General features: G+C 37.1%; 1 protein-coding gene across 23 annotated transcripts in view; it reads left to right on the forward strand.

Moving 5' to 3' along the window:
• Positions 1-16,881, forward strand: part of ABI2 (abl interactor 2) — an 82,285-nt gene that overhangs the window by 25,782 nt on the left and 39,622 nt on the right. For 5 of the 23 annotated variants that reach the window (XM_075180160.1, XM_075180169.1, XM_075180163.1 and 2 more), the window contains exons 2-7: positions 3,879-4,046; positions 6,702-6,878; positions 10,165-10,182; positions 12,947-13,044; positions 14,022-14,171; positions 16,465-16,589. In XM_075180160.1, the coding sequence (XP_075036261.1) occupies positions 3,879-4,046; positions 6,702-6,878; positions 10,165-10,182; positions 12,947-13,044; positions 14,022-14,171; positions 16,465-16,589 (736 nt within the window). Of the gene's footprint in view, positions 1-3,878; positions 4,047-5,658; positions 5,705-6,701; positions 6,879-10,164; positions 10,183-12,946; positions 13,045-14,021; positions 14,172-16,464; positions 16,590-16,881 lie in introns of those variants that run through there. The other 18 variants (XM_075180161.1, XM_075180164.1, XM_075180170.1 and 15 more) reach the window with 6 other exon arrangements.

Here is a 16,881-nt window from a genome sequence, read left to right on the forward strand (position 1 = left end):
TAACTTATGGTATAAATTAATTTAAACGAAATAGTGCAGGGCGCCTATTTATATAATTGTAAATGCAGTAATCTTTGATATTGTGTATATTTTGGTTTAGGAAATCCTTATTTCTGAAACCAGGGGAGAAATTTTGTTTTTTTTTCCTCTTTTAATCCTGCTAGAGGAAATGCATTATTTCTGATGCATATATCTGATGCAATAAGCCTTTGTTTAGGAAGTCTTTTGTGTATCTTGGTGTAAGGAAATGCCTTGTTTGGGGTTTTGCAACTTTATAGGGGAATTGTTTTCTTTGGTGGAAATGTGTATTCTGCAACTTTTGGAAGAAAGGACCCATGTTAATTAGACCTTTTGATGTGTGAGGGGCTAGCACAGGCCTGTCCAACCTGTGGCCATCCAGGTGTTGTGAAACTACGAGTCCCAGCATGCCCTTCCAGCTATCAGCTGGTTGTCTACCCGCAAAGCATGCTGGGGCTTGTAGTTTCACAACACCTGGAGGGCCACAGGTTGGACAGGCCTGGTCTAGCACCTGAAGGCATGGGAAGATTTAATTAGACTGCTGTTAGATTTTCTCTGTGTCTGAAACAAGATCCAGGAAATCACAGCAAGTGTTGGGATATTACAGAGTAGTGTAAATATTGTTAGCTTTCAATTGAATGTAAATCCATGTTTGGGTAAACAAATTGCATCCTCATTCTAAAAATAGCCTTTGAGGCTGTGTCCAAATCTGTATAAAAAGCCCTGTCTTGTATTGAAAACTGTTCATCTGATTCCATCTGACCTGAGCACTGGTACCTGCAATCAGTGTGACTGCAAATATACATCACTTGCTTCAGAGACCTGCTTGAAAACCTCTTCCATGCTGAAAATCCTGAGATCTACAGATTACAATCAAAATCTAATCCGTTTCCGGCTGTTTCTGAGGTTTGGACCCAGCATCCAGTACCACTGCTCTGCCCGCTACCCAGCAGCTCTGGGTAGGCCAGGAGGATCCATCCACAGTACCCTGATCCATAGGAAGAGGTCTGGAGTCCCAGCCCAGATACACCAGTGACGGGGGTACACTTACAGCGTCGGTTACCCAGAAGAAACCTGGTACTGGATGCCGGTAAAGGAGTCCAGTGGTGGCAGAACTTGTAAGCCCCTCCTACTGCGGTGAAAGAGCGCCTTTGGGATAACAAAAGGGAATGGTGGCAAAGTAAGCCCAGCCGGTTCCCAGCAACAACAGACAGGGTGGCATAGGCGGTCTAGCACTCAAGAATTCTTCTGAGGAATCCAGGATAGTGGAGGAGTCATCTAGCCTTAGCAACATGGATGCAGGGCTAACTTTGATCGCTACTAAGGATATTGATGAGGAAGGTGTTGTGGGTGTAGATTGCACTTGTCGGGATTTAGCTGAGAGATGGGTCCTAACTGATGATGGACTACTTTGTTGTTTTTTTTTAGCATAAGATTCCATTTTCCCAACAGCCTGACATGAACTCGCTTCAAATGGCGTAACATGGATGAGGTTCCTAGATGGTTAAGGTCCCTAACTCTACTGACAGTGGCTTTACAAATGGCTAGACAACTGTTGTCAGGATTTGGGTACAAATAATTCCACATAAGGTGGCTTTTTTGGTCTTATGCCCAGGCCTCCTTATCACGTGCAAGAACTGCTTCCACTGGTGCAGGACTTACACAAACAACATCATCCTCCTCAACATCCTCATTAGCGCCCTCATCAGCTACACAAATATCCCCCTCATCCTGTTGCAATTCCAAGGTGGCAATTTAATTTGAGTATCACCGTCTACACTTGGGCTACTCATTCACACATCTGCAGAAATGTTGAAAGGGGACTTCTTTATGGGTACACTATCAGACAGGTCAGGATTACACATAGCACTCGTGGATAGACTCTCCTCAGGGATTTGTGTCATTTCTGAATCTGAACATACATTTTCCTCTAATGCCTTACTATTTTCTTTCAGCCCTGCTTTTACACGTAAAAGTATTTGGACACCACTTTTGGAGTAGAATGACCTTACAAGAAGATGCTTCACTGACAGTTGCAGAACTAGCACTCATAGAGAAAGGCGAAGGCCTCATTCTTTCCTTGCCACTGCGTATGTAGAACAGAATGTTGGCAATTTTATTTTTTTCTGCAGATACCTTTGCCTGGATTACAGGTACATTTGTTTCCCTGACCTAAAAACACTATGCACTTTAACATAGGCTATAGCAGATGATGTAGAGGGATTACTATCATCATGACTGGTGCGAGCAGCTGCTTGGTGCTCCTGGTGTTCTATGTACTGCTGTGAATCCATTTTGATAACACAATAAAATGTGACTGCAGATTTTGAAGAACATTGCCAGCCCTATTATTTTTATTTCAGCAATGACAATTAGCAATTGAGCTCTCCTGTTTCTGTGTGAGCTTTAGCTCAGTAAAATGTCACTGGAGACTTTGAAGAATACTGCCACCCCTCCTCTTTCTTTTCTAGCTATGACTCTGCCCAACTGCACTAGAGACTGCCAAGAACCGTGCTACCCCTTCTGTGTCGCTCTGTGAAATGGCGCTGGATCGCCCTTGAGGGCGGTACTTATAGAATCCAAGAATTGCGAGATCCAACAACGTAAAATGAAGTTTTTCCTCATTTTCAATTCCGAGGGCGGGCAAAAGTACCAAGCCGGCTCGGCTTAATACTCAGATCTGCTATGTTCGGGTGGGCTCGGTTCTCGGAGAACCAAGTCTGAGCATCTTTAAAGAGCATGTGATTAAGTGATGATTAAGTAACATAGAAACAGCGACTATTACAAGTTGATGTTGTATACTCTGTTACCACACCCAGTAAGTAAAGGACAATTTTAAGGTGTCTGGATAGATGCCTCATGAGTGGAGTTTTAAAATTTGTTCATATATTAACATGTTAATCTTTGTCAAATGCTTTAAGACAAGATATCTACTTTGAGCTTAAAATGTTTTAATTATGATATTACAGGTGGAAATAAACTTCTCTTGTTCAGTTATGCTGTAAAAGCTTTTTGTTTATCAGAACTATTTATTTTCTTTCTCCCCTCCTCCCCCCACCCTTCCTTTCTGTTTTATAGTAACGCTGGCTAGTCCATTGACATCACTTTTTGGAAATTTGAGTCAACACAGGCCTGCGTTGTCCTGGCATTATAAAATAAGTCGACTGCTCCCAGGTTTTTGGACTTTATATTGCTGTGTACTAGCTTTCTCTGATGTGTTCCCAAACTTGTCATAGTTATCAATGACTGCATAGTGTTTGGGGACCCATGCAAGGTTATTTTATTAAAGCTAGTATCCTCTGATAAGAAACTAGTGTATTACACCTTACACCCCCACTCAAGTTAAAGCCCAAGCTGTTTAACTGTTGCATGCATTAGCTGTCATGCTGATTTTTTTATTTTTTTTGAGGCCAATGTGTTCGGATGACTATTTTTAATTTGTCCTCCTGCTATTCTTATGGCCCTTCACTCTCACTATGTTACATGATTAAAAGACCAATATATATTTGTCATGATTGGATTGTTGTATAGTTTAACTATCTTGGCAGCAAATTGGCCTTCATTTTATGCAGTTCCAGTATTTTCTCTGAGCTGGATTTCTACCAAGATGCTGTCTTCCTTGGCAGTACTACATAAAATGGTAGAGGTGGTACCCACTGTTTAATTACCTATCATGCGCTGGACTGTAATGTCAACAGATGGCTTTTAAGTTCCTCTGCTATAGAAACCATAAACTACTGGCATATACACATCTGGCCAGTTATTGTTTTGTATCTTCTGCCAAGTGTTGATTTTTAAAAAATATATTAATTATTTTAATTGGTAAATATTATTTGTTTATACAATATTTTAATATTCAGTCTGCAGACAAGCAAAGAGCCCTAGAAGAAACCAAAGCCTATACAACACAGTCCTTAGCTAGTGTGGCATATCTCATCAACACCTTAGCAAACAATGTCCTTCAGATGCTGGATATTCAGGCTTCTCAACTCAGGAGGATGGAGTCCTCCATCAATCATATATCACAGGTAAGTGATCATGGAATTTTATTTAATTGTATTATAAATTGTCTTTTAATTATCAGTTATTTTCTGGTTCAGAAAATCTGGAGTCTCTCCTCGTGTTCTAAGAAATGCTCCAGTCTCCTATAATTTTTACTGTGTCACTCAGCTCTAGGATCCCAGGCGATCACTGTTCGGGCATTTTGTATTTAGGATAATTTCCAGAGACTGGCTTAAGATGGGCACACACTACAGAAAAAGTCTTAACAATGCAATTTTTACCAACAGGAAAAAGGAAAAAAAAAAAGTCTGTTTCATGTGTACACATTATACTTGTTGTACATAATTTCCTTCAGATCTGTGCTCTTCATCTGTCATAACCATCTGCTGAACAGTTTGGGACTCTGCAAATATCTCCTAAGCAGTGCAATTCAGAGGATTCATCCTGGAAGTTAGTCCAGGCAAGGGAAAGTGAAATGTCAGATTTGCTACTCTATTCTCCACACCACACTAGACCTGAGACAGTGGTAGATCCATCTCCTCCCCACTAGCTCTACCAGCCCACACAGTAAAGCTTCTAACATCCTGGCATGAGAAGTGCAAATCTCCTCCCAAGGAATATCTAGATGACAGGGAGCTGTGAAAGCTGAGCTGCTGCGAGGACAAAAACAGTGGTGAGGACATACACACTGCAGAATTAGAGTGACATTGTTCCATCGTTGAACAAGATTTTTAGTTTGTTTTAAAATTGGCACAATGCAATGGGCTTTGGAATGATTATCCTTCATCGTTGCAGTGTACACACTACTAAGATATTGGGCCAACTGGTCGTTTATTGTCTGATTTGGCCCAATAATCGTCTGAAAACACTGTAGTGTGTACCCAGTCTTAGTCAGCATGTTGGCTTGCTGTGGATTTAGGACAAGTGCATCTATTGTTCGTGTTTTTGTGTTTCTTATGTTTTTACAAATCGAAATAATGTCTTACCATGAAGACTCCACTATCCTTGCTGGTGCTGGTTGTTCCCTGGAATATTAATAAGCCACTCCTTTAGGGTTTTTGTGTCTTGTAATCAATGTTACAAAAGAAACAGTCAGGCTAATGATTTCTCTGTGTTGGTGATCAGGGATAGCCATTGCGTTTCTACGAGACACTTTTTATAACAGTTAAAAATCTGTGAGATTTAATAGAGAAATATATCTGGTTATTTTAACAATGACACAGCTATTATTTTAAAGAAAACAAAAAACTGTGAAACAAGTTGTATTAGTATTGAGGGGAAAAGCTGAAGTCATAACAGCTTTATCTCCTTTGCAAATGCATTTTATTACAATAATAGTTACAGTATTTCATCTGCACAAAATAACTAATTGGGGGAGATTCAATTAGTATCGGGCTGCGCTTTTTTTTACAGTTAGTATGGTAAATATATACGCTAAAAAATTGAGGTGTCTCTGCGGCCGTTCCGGAGGCGCATCATGCATATTTTTTTCTTCTTCTAATTTATAGTCAACTTTGATGTGTTCCCTTAAAGACTAGCTGTCATTTTTCCCTAACTCAATTCTGACCATGCTTAATTTGTATGTGAAATTTGGAAGAGGTGTTATTTTATTTCTAAAATGTGTTCCTTTTGTCATAGTGCAGCAATGGATCTTTTAGCTGCCCTGTGCTGGTTTACAAACTCGGTGGGTCCCCTTCTCAGTCTGACTTCAGACCAAACATGATACAGAATTACATGTAAATGTAAAAAAATAAAATACTAAGTCGTAGCGCCTGAATCATGTCGCTGTGCAATTTGTGTGTAAGTTCTGTAGTTAAAAAAAAAAATCACGTGCAATTTGACCGTAGGAATGTCTGTTTTTTAAAATCCAAGCAAATTTTAAGATTTTGATATTTCCTTTTGAATCTGGATGGAAATTTGCTCTGTCTAAATAGCATTTGCCATAAGTAGGCACACAGAGCAGACTGCAGTATATGCCTGTGCGTAAGTACAATAAATGTTCAGATCAGAGCACATTGAAGTTTTATTTGATCATAAATTACAATAACTTAATAGTATAATTAAAAAAATTGAAATATAATTTTTGTACATTTGTTTTTACAATATTTAAATAAAGATGATTTCAATGCGTGTACTGTACATTGCGGTTAGATAATATATCTTGGCTGCATACAGTTCAATTCAATTCAAAGACTATGCCATGTCAGTCATCACTATCAGTCTGCATTTACACCTGCCCTGTAGTGGGGGTAAAAGATACGGCTGAAACCAAGCGTACTTGTGACAGATTCAAGATCTGTGTTTGTCATATCTGTATTGAAACGCTCTTACTGTACATGGCCTTCTCTCCCACGTTCCGCCTCTCAAGCCATAGGCAGTTGTCATTTACGTACATGTGAATTGCCCGCAATTGTGCTCATTAGCATAATGTCAGGTACTGGACATGTTTAGTGCAGAATCACGCAAGATATAGTATGCAACTGCATGGACGTACTGAAATGAATCGGGCCCATTATGTCTAGACTAGTCCTATTCCTTTTGACGTTTAATTGTTAGGACTGGTACTTAATTTTGGCCCCGAAAATTCAAAACAATATTATCAAAACTCAACCCCCTTTTTAATGTGTTCTCTTGTCCTCTGACCACAAATGGGTTAATATGAAATTGCCATAATTTTGCAGACCGTGGATATCCACAAAGAAAAGGTTGCGAGAAGAGAAATTGGAATTTTGACAACCAACAAAAACACTTCTAGAACGCACAAAATTATTGCTCCAGCCAACTTGGAGAGACCAGTCCGTTACATTCGGAAACCTATCGACTACACAATTCTGGACGATACCGGACATGGGGTGAAGGTAGTTATTTAAATGTAATTTCTCTCGCTTAAAATGCCACTAGGCATTTTCCAAGTTTTAATCCTGTATGCTAGTGTTTCATGTGGTTAATGAAAAATATCTTAAATATATATTTTATTCTTTGTGCAATGTTTCACAACTACTTCTTTAAGAACATAACAATATGAGATTGCTTAGTTGTATTTTATTGATTTTACAAATTACAGGGTGTGTAGTTGTGGACTGCAAAAGAATGGTGGGTTTTTTAAATTATCCTGACTGGTCCGGTTACCGCAGATATTTAGCCATCTGTTAAGCAGGATAATACAATTTGAATTTCCATATCCTAAATGGCTAAGTGTCTGTTTTAAGGTCCCTCAGTAAACTTTTTTTATTTTTATTTAGTGTTTTTTTTTTTTTTTTTATTATTGATCTTTCATCTTGGAGCTACTGGCTATTGTGGCTTCATATCATATTTACCAACTTTTTAATTTTTTCCTTCTGCAGTGAATTGGCAGTAAGTAGGGGGACAAGACGCAGTCAAACGCTGCATTTGTTCCCGCCTCTGAAGCAAAAGAACGTAAATGATTCACTTCATTGTGGGGGCTGAGCCAAAATGATGTGATTTGCATCATCAAGGCCACCATCTTGCACACTTTTACTATGAAGTGTGCAGGATGTCAGAGAATTGCCTGCTTGTCTGGGAGACCTACCAAGAATTCAGGAGTCTCCTGGAAATTCCTGGAGCCTGGGGAAGTATGCATTTATAGTAAACACAGTCACATAAAGAATAGCGCTATGGAGATCCTTACACTACTAATACATAAAAAATGATCATATAGCCATATTCATTTAATTTTACCCAGCATAACATTGGACTGAGATCATGGAAAAAGAGATTGGTCTCTACTATTAAAATGCAGATACATTTTTAATAAATAATAACATAAAATATAAAACACACAAAATACACAGCTGAACATATCGGGAGCAAAATTTTCATCCTAAATCAATACAAATACATTGTGCCAATAGTCAATGCACTTATACTTTCAGAAGTAATAAGGATTCATTCTGGACAGATAGTCGTATATAGTATAAATAGTCAAAAAATAAACTCCCCCTTAGGAATCCTTCAACGGCACTTTAGGGAGAAAATGTCTCCGCTTCCAATGTAGCCAGTGTAACAGATCCCCACTTCTCATTTAGAGGGAGAAGAAAACACATTTCCAGTTTACCACTTTAATCTGGCACGGTAATCACTTGGACCTTTTACCCAATTTCGTTCCTCTTGTTTTCAAAAATTATGTCCTGATTCCCCCCAAAAAAAATCACAGTTAAAGACTTTTTACCAGTATCTTGAAGCCACTTATACTCTCACCCCACAGGAGGCGCTCAGGATCAGTGTGCACAGCTGGAAGCCTCACCGCTTGTATTCAGAGGTTTTTACCTTCCAGTGTGTAATCCAACATGCATGATGTGTGTTGTATCAATAACCGTCTGGTAGAGAACAAATAGCAGTAGGATAGTTCCCCTTTGGAATATCGTGCTGCTGGGCTCAATCAGTCAGTGTAAGAAACTCACTGGAAACCTTTTTCTTGACGCGTTTTGTCTTGCAAACTGTGAACTTTCTCAAAGCTGTTTATAGATGTTGCATAGCCACCATATAAAGGCTGATGAGTCACTGGCTAATCGACAATCAATTCATTTAAACAACAAACCAAATAAAAATCATGAATTAAAAGTCAATTTTCTCATCTTAATCCAATATCAAACAGGAAAATGAATATATAAACAAATGCTAGTAATTCTAAAAGTTACACATGTAGATAATGGTCTTATTAAAACTATAAGAGACCAATCACATCAGTTATACCTTTTCTGATTCAATCCTGTGTTTTATGATTTAATTCCAATTGTTCCCATATGTATACAAAATCGCTATATAAAAAAATAAATATATAATATAAAAAATAGAATACAAGACAGAGATCTACATGTAAAGGAGTTCCTGTAACCATCCAGAATTCATAATATGGATACACATAATATATGTAGTGTGTATATTTATGTATATGGGTATGTATATACGTATGTAAAGTAATCATCTGGATGTGCACTTGATTTAAATAAAAGAACAAAAACACATGTGTATACATGGAGGGGTACCCTGGGAAAGAAACCATGCAGTTTCCACAGCTCCACTAACTTTGGTCAGCAAAATCTGACCAAGTTAGCGGAGATTCCACTTTAAGTATCTTTCAAAATAATGATGCCCTCCTAAGGGTAAATGTATCAAGATGAGAGTTTTCCGGCTGTTTTTTAAAACCAATCTAATTCTAGCTATCATTTATTTAGTACATTCTACAAAATGATAGCTAGAATCTGATTGGTTGCTATAGGCAACATCTCCACTTTTCAAACCCGCCGGAAAACTCTTAGCTTGATACATTTACCCCCTGATCTCTACATACAGCCACGCTCTACTAAATAACTTTAGCCTGTAATTCTTGCACCATGATGATTTTTTGTATGTTTATGTTCTAATTAAATTAAAGCATACAGTAACTGATCTGTCAATGTTAGATATTTGATAAATTGAATATATTACTGTAATATTACCCTATTTTATACTGTTTTGTCATTGATACACATACTGGCAAGAGTGGGCAACATAGTTCTGTTTGTAGCTGCATCAAATCATTCTGGTCAATAAATAAGACTTACAGGTGCCAATTCAATTCTAGGAATAACGCAGCCTGCACACTATTACCGTTACTACTGTAAATGCGTAGTATTACCATTAGTATAGTAATTTTAACACTGATTTTTGCTCACAGCTTTCAGGGCCACGACCAAAAATCTGGCATATTAAAGGTAATAGTACTAGCGCCACATTAATCCTAGACGAACGTGGCCAAATTGAATCAATTAATGTTAGTTAATCGATTATTGTTTGATTAGATGGCATCTTGAAGTGATGTGAAATTTCTTTGTGAGCCCATGTTAGAGGGGGAATGTAGTCACGCATACTGTCAAAGGCAGCTTTTAGTATACAGAACAGATGAAAATATCTTTCCCTATCTAAACATTTTGTAAGACATTTTTACTTGGTTGTTCCAGTCCAAATTGTTGCATCTGATCCATAGAATATTGAGTTTTGGGCTTTATACAGTGGAAAACATTTGTTAAGAACAAATACTGAGCATGTTTTTCTTTTCTATTGTCTTCAAATGGTTTTAAAGCCTAAACTAACCTTTAGTTCCATTTTTCCTTTACTTCTTGTCTGCTTCATTTGTACATTAAGTGGTTGCTCAGATTTAAGGTAAGAGTCTAGGGCTGAATGTCCATATTCATAAATCAGATTGAATCTTGCACATCGAGATATGGGTGGTTGTATTACAACAATGGGGCACATTTTCTTCCCAAAATTTTTTTTCCTTGATAACATATTAAGACCTTATTTTCTTTAGCATGTTAAAATGGAAAGCATATTGTCATTTCCAGGAATGGTTCAGCGCGTGTGTGTGTGTGTGTGTGTGTGTGTGTGTGTGTGTGTGTGTGTGTGGTTTTCTTTGTTTTGTTTTATTCTATATGCAGTGTTCTTTTACAACTTCTCTAACACATTTGGTGGTGGCTAGTCATAACAACTTTTCCTGTTCAGCTTTATTGTGACCAAGCTAAAAAGAAAACTTAAAATGAGGTGTTGACATAATTCAGACTATTAATACTCTTGCGTTTTTTCCATTTCTGTAAAAGTGTTAACAATGGGAAGAGTGCTTAGTGTTTATTAGCTTAATGGATTATTTCCTTCCTGGATCACTCAAACACTTTAACTGTAGTGGCAAGTAACATTGGTTATGCCATATAAGCTTAAAACTTACAACTCAACAAGAAAAAGGAATAGGAAAAATAATTTTAATTCTATAATTTGTTGATAATTTCTGCTTAGTATAAAGTTGGGAAACCTTATCAAAAAATGTTAACATAATAGATGCTGATCAATTTATTTTACTATATATTTTTATATCCTATAGTTTTAAAAGGCCTCCTGTTTGTTGTACTTTTTCTACAGAGTTTAGGTAGTGGTTAAATCTTGCCATGGATATATCGGTAGAAAAAGACACATGCAGGTTATCGCAAATTGCAAGTCAACATACTAATAATGGAGGAATATCACTGCAAAGCATGAATTACCCTGACATAATTAATTGTATTGGATAGATAAGAAAGTGTGAAAATCATGTTGTTTTGTTTAATTTTTTTTTTTATTTTACTAATATTTTTTTTTTTTTTGCATGAATGTTTCTGTGGGGAGAGAGCCCTTCTCTACATTTAAATGGCAAACATTTCAGGCTACTTTGAGTCTATTAGGCATTAAGTCCACTGGCGTTTGATTTTCACAAGCTCAGGCACATGTGAAAACGTGTTTGACCTGCGGATGTTTACAGGCGTTTACTTGTGTTACAAGGAAAGGAAATCGTTGACCTGAATGCGTTTTTAACTTGCATTGAATGGGGCAAGAAGCTAATGCAGTGAAACGGAATGGGTGTGCTGACAATGGGAACAATTAAAGGAATCCAGTGTTACAAATACATGATACTAAAGATCTCCTTTTAATTGTGTATCATATTTCTCAATGTTTGTATTTACACGTAAATTAGCATTTATTTTCTTAGTCAATTATTCTGAAATATGACATTCAAAATTGGACATGGTTTATACCTCCCATGATTTGACCAATTTTGAGTATTATCTTTCATGGGGAGCAACTCTGAATTTGTGTATCAGTTCGAGCAAATTTTCTATTGTATTTTTAGCCCTTCAGGCAGCAGCACTGCCAATAGAATAAAATACAGCTTACATGCTCTCTCCCAATTTATTTGCTCTTTTCCTATCATATTCTATTCCGTGTCTGTCAGTGTTTTTGTGTAGTAGTGTAAAGTTTATTTCTACTTTATAGATGTGCGTCTTATTTATTTTGCTTAGAGTTGGACTTAAAGGACTCTTAGTAGAACTTAAACATGTTTATAATCTTGCTACAAATTAAAATATTTTTTAGCGTTTTATTGCAACTATTGCGATTAGCTCATGCATGTCTACTACATGAGTGGTCTGAATATAGTCTTTTCCCTTATAAACTTCCAAGATATTAATAAACAGCTCTATATAGTAGGGGATCATGCTACAGACATATACTAGGACTTATTAAAATAGGATGTAGAGGCAGCCATTCCCAAAAGAGTTTACAGTTTAAGGGTATGTAATTACAAGTGGTTGTACAGTATGCTGCCTGTTGCTCTGCATTTATTTTTCTCAAAATAGTGATCAGTAGATAACTGGGAAACACCTTGTTATTACTCATAATACTGATTTCAATCATTGAATGTGCCCAAGATGCCTCAAACTACGTCCCAAGTCTGTCCTGCTTTTGATTTGCATTTGTCATTGCTGTACTAACAGTTATGAGAAGCCGAATATGCAGGCAGGCATTCAGCATTGCGTTAAGTAGTATAGCTGCTCACTTCATTCTAGTCATCCTAGGGATTTTTGGTCCATATTCTGAGATCCATCAATGGTGCGTTCACCTACTGATGAGCTGCCTGCGACTGTGCCCTAAGAGGTAGATTTGAGACATGGGGTAGGAAAATATAATCGTGGGAGCTACAGGTGGAGGAAGCGGGTACTACATTTCCATAGATATGGGCTGTGCAAGAGAAAACTTGTAGCCAAGCATTGGATGAGGTTCTAAGAGATTAAGCATTAAAAGTTTTTAGGGAGAAGCACAGGGCAACATGGATAGTAATTATAGGTGTTTTCTTGGTTTGTTTACATTTCGCAGACTTTTTAGGTTTAGCTTCTTTCCCAAAAAGTCCTTTCAGTGCAACTTTATGTTAATTTTAAATTACAAATAAAGTGCATGAATATCTCATCTGCTCCTCCTTGACTTTATGGGCTTATTGTTGTCAAAGGCTGTTAGTCAGTGTTGCAGTGTTCATCCTCCTATGTCGCCCCCCCCCCTCCCAAACCACAATTTTGTGTATATTTCAACATCATTCTATTACCCAGTTGTCTTTTACTTAATGCAGGTCAGTACACAGAATATGAAGATGGGAGGTTTGCCACGTACCACACCGCCTACTCAGAAGCCACCTAGTCCACCAATGACTGGCAAAGGAACTCTTGGGTAACTATCTTGTTACAGTAGTAAGAGAAAAGCATTATTCTATTTGTATCCTTATAAAGTATATAATATATGTTCATTAGCAGATCTATGTAGTGTCTAGTTATCCAATGCTTTTCACAAACAAGGGCTTCTAAATGTTCTATAATAATTTCAAATGCTCCTTTCCAAAGTTTAGGGATTACATGTTACATATGCAATGGTGACCTTTAAATATGCATAACCTCTTTGTGTTGGCCTTTTACTGTTCTGTCTTTAAATCTCAAAAGGAAGTACCTATTGGACAGTAACTTTACCTAGTGGATATTTTTACAGATATCACAAAAGGTAGCATATGTGTCCTGTATTTTCTGCATGACTAGAGCTGATCTACCTGTCAAACAGTTGTGTGTTCTTAAATGCTTGTTATTTGCAAGTAAACATCCAGCGACCTCTTTTTGGTACTAAAAGAATAATTTGTCACTATTTAAAATGAAACACCCCTTCCTGTTGGAAGAATCTAAAAATCCACAGTGTAATGTTAATTGTGTTTGTACTAGTTCAGAGTCATTGTTGTCTACATCACTCCTCCTACACACTCCACCTGCCTCTGTGGCAGGTCTTTTTTTTTTTTTTTTTTTTTTGCTTCCCCCCTTCCCCAAAGTTCTTTTATATGTTTTATTTATTTTATTGAAAATGTGGAAGTACCTGTGTTTAATACCTGTTGCCTGCACTCTCAACCAATGCTCTGCAAGTTGTGTAGCAGTGAAGGGGTTAAAACAACTGAAAGTTAATTGTGACGTTCCAATTAAGCCTAATTTCTTCTTTTTTTTTTTTTTTCTCCTTTTTTAATTGGGTTTTCCAGCTTTTCAAAATTGTAGTTGACTGAATGCACATTAAAATCCCACACATGATGAAGAGTGGGCTTTGGTGGTTAATGTCCCAAGTTTTCGGGATGACGTTTGGAAGTTTATTTTTTATTTATTTATTTTTTCTTGAAGGCGACACTCACCCTATCGCACACTGGAGCCTGTGCGACCCCCTGTCGTACCAAATGACTATGTACCCAGCCCCACACGTAACATGGCTCCCTCACAGCAACAGAGCCCTGTTAGAACAGCTTCATTCAACCAGAGGAACCGCACATACAGGTATATGTAAGCAATTTAAAAGTAATAAAAACAAAGTAAGAAATCAGAAGCTGCGCCAAGTTTTTTGTTTTTTTTGTAGTAGTATATATCTAATTAGCCTTTGAAGTTTCTGCTTCTGTATTGTTCCACACAACTCCCTTATCATGTTACAGAATGCCACCAGTTCTGTAATGTAGTATATTCTCTTCAGTGGCTGCTGAACTGGGAGATGGTTAACAGTAGGGCTAATTTTTTTTAAAATACAAATTAGTGCATACGTCTTTAGTTTTACCCCACAACCTGTGCCTTATTTTTTAATGGCACATACCTTGTTTCTTAAGAAAAATGGAGGACATTTTCCAATACTATGCACACCTTTTATTCACAAACTCCTTCACTACTACAGAGCATCAGGAAGTATAAGACCACTGCCTGTGCTTAAAGAAGTGTTTTGTGACTGGCATTTTATAATTTTTTTGTGTGTTTTTGTTTTAATGCCTAATACCATAAAGGTCTTCTCCATTTGACTTTAGTTATTTTGTGTGTCTTGTTCCAAAATCATGTAATTCCAGCCTGTTCAAATATGTCACTGGTTTATTTGTACAGACGTTTGTCTGTGTTCCATTCTTTTATTATTTTTTTTAAATGTTCAGCAAAGACTTTAGCAACAACTTCAGTACTGTGTAACAGAAAAACTCTGAATTAAAATGTTCTTCAATTCCTTTATGGTAGTTAAGTGAGTGAATGCGACTTGAAACAAAAACTTGCCAGTGCTTGTCTGTTATGATATGGCTTCACATGGGGACCAGTCATAAAATACACGACTGGTTGTATACACCTTCTTTTCTGTAACTTGCGGTCCCTTCTTTTGACAGAGATCCATATTAAGTACATTTCAAGGGGCTGTGGCATGCAGTGAATAGAGGGTATATATTCATTATATTCCCCAATAACCACTGTTTTGAACATGATTCTGGAGAAAATTGTGCCTTATATAGGCAAAACAGACAAACAAAACTTTGACCAGCTTTCCGATGGGCTGCAATTCACTATTTACTGTATACCGTATTTTGAGGTACAATTTGATAACCTTTAGTAAATGCTGTCCATTACATCTGCCACCCAAGTTGCACCATTTACTTGTTTACAGCTTAGCTTGTACTGTAATTATTTTTTTTCCCCTGTATCCTGTAGAGCCTTTTGTTTGTAAATTTATTGCTTTAGAGTGGAGTAATACTCAAAGTGAGCTTGGTTGTGCATTCATACAAAAAGTCACCAACTTTCTACTTTGCATGGCATTGTTTGCATAATACTACTCTACCGAATGGCTAACAGTCTTCGAGTAGTTTTGAGTTTGCAGATTCTCATAGCTCCCTCAAACATAAATGGAAATTTAGCTTCTGAAACTTTGCTACTGTTTTATTTAAATTATTTATAGCATAAAGTTAGAATTAGAGTGTTTGTCACCTTTTGGGTGACTTTTTAATTTATTGCATTGCACATGCCCTCTTGCAACTTTAACTAAGTACGTTGCGTTATCTCTCTGGCTTACTTGTGTGTTTTTCACAATGTGTAATTATATATTTAGGTAGATCTATTTTACTTGCTTTGTGCTCTACACTAACTACAATTGTTTCCAGAGTGCAGCTTTGTGCTGTATCCAAGGGCAACGGAAATAGCTCTGCGTGATTAGAAAGACAGCAAAAAACACTGCAGGAAGTTAGTTTTTTTTTTTCTAACGTGTTTATTAAAACGAAAGGTGGAAAATCACTTTAAGAACATATATGTGCTTAAGTATAAAATCATGATAATTTTCTAAACAGTGAAAAATGTATAGAAAATTTATTTCATGTATTCGTTATATATCTGCTCTATACTTCTTGGATTTGTTAGTAATAATTTTATTTTCTAGAATATAAAACTAATGCCCTGATGAAATACTTTTCTTCAACATTGATCTATGGTTTTAGAAGTCTGCCTTCTGCTCATATCAGTTATTTCCCTCTCAAACACTTTTAGGTTTGTCTTTATATCTAATATCTAAGGAGGATTCATTTAAACCGCTGTGTAAATATTTCAGTTTAACTACTAAAAATTAAAAACTGCTTATATGTCTTTTATAGTGATGGTAACCTCATTTTTATGCTGTGTATTCTTTGTCTAGGGGGTGGGATTCAGAGTAGCTCCATTTACTGAAGAAGAAATAATCCATTAATGATTGCTGCCACTTCTCTGGCAAAGTATGGTCTGCCATTGACTTTCATTGAATAAATTGAGCATGGATGTATGTATTGCCTCTGTTTGCTCCTTGTAGTAGCAGTGGCAGTAGTGGCAGCAGTCATCCCAGTAGTCGGAGCAGCAGTCGGGAGAACAGTGGAAGTGGTAGTGTTGGTGTTCCAATTGCTGTCCCCACTCCATCTCCTCCAAGTGTTTTTCCAGGTAAGACTACAAGAAAATCCTCACATTATTGCCATGTTCAAAGGATAATTACACCCAAACCTGTAAATTCCATTTTTGTTTGAATATCCAAAGTAAAAACTTGTTCCCAAAAGGTTTACTTACTTGTGGTCCAGTATTTAGGCTCTCTGGTGGGTCGCCGGACACTGTTCCACACCTGTTCCTGCAATACAGTACACTGCCTGTTTGAAAAAAGGCCACGTCTGCAGGAGCGAGTAAAATGTGACCGACATATCTGGAGGGCTGGGCTTGGTTTTTCAAAAATATTCAGTTT

This window comes from Mixophyes fleayi, chromosome 7 (assembly GCF_038048845.1).
Source record: "Mixophyes fleayi isolate aMixFle1 chromosome 7, aMixFle1.hap1, whole genome shotgun sequence".
NCBI lineage: Eukaryota > Metazoa > Chordata > Amphibia > Anura > Limnodynastidae > Mixophyes > Mixophyes fleayi.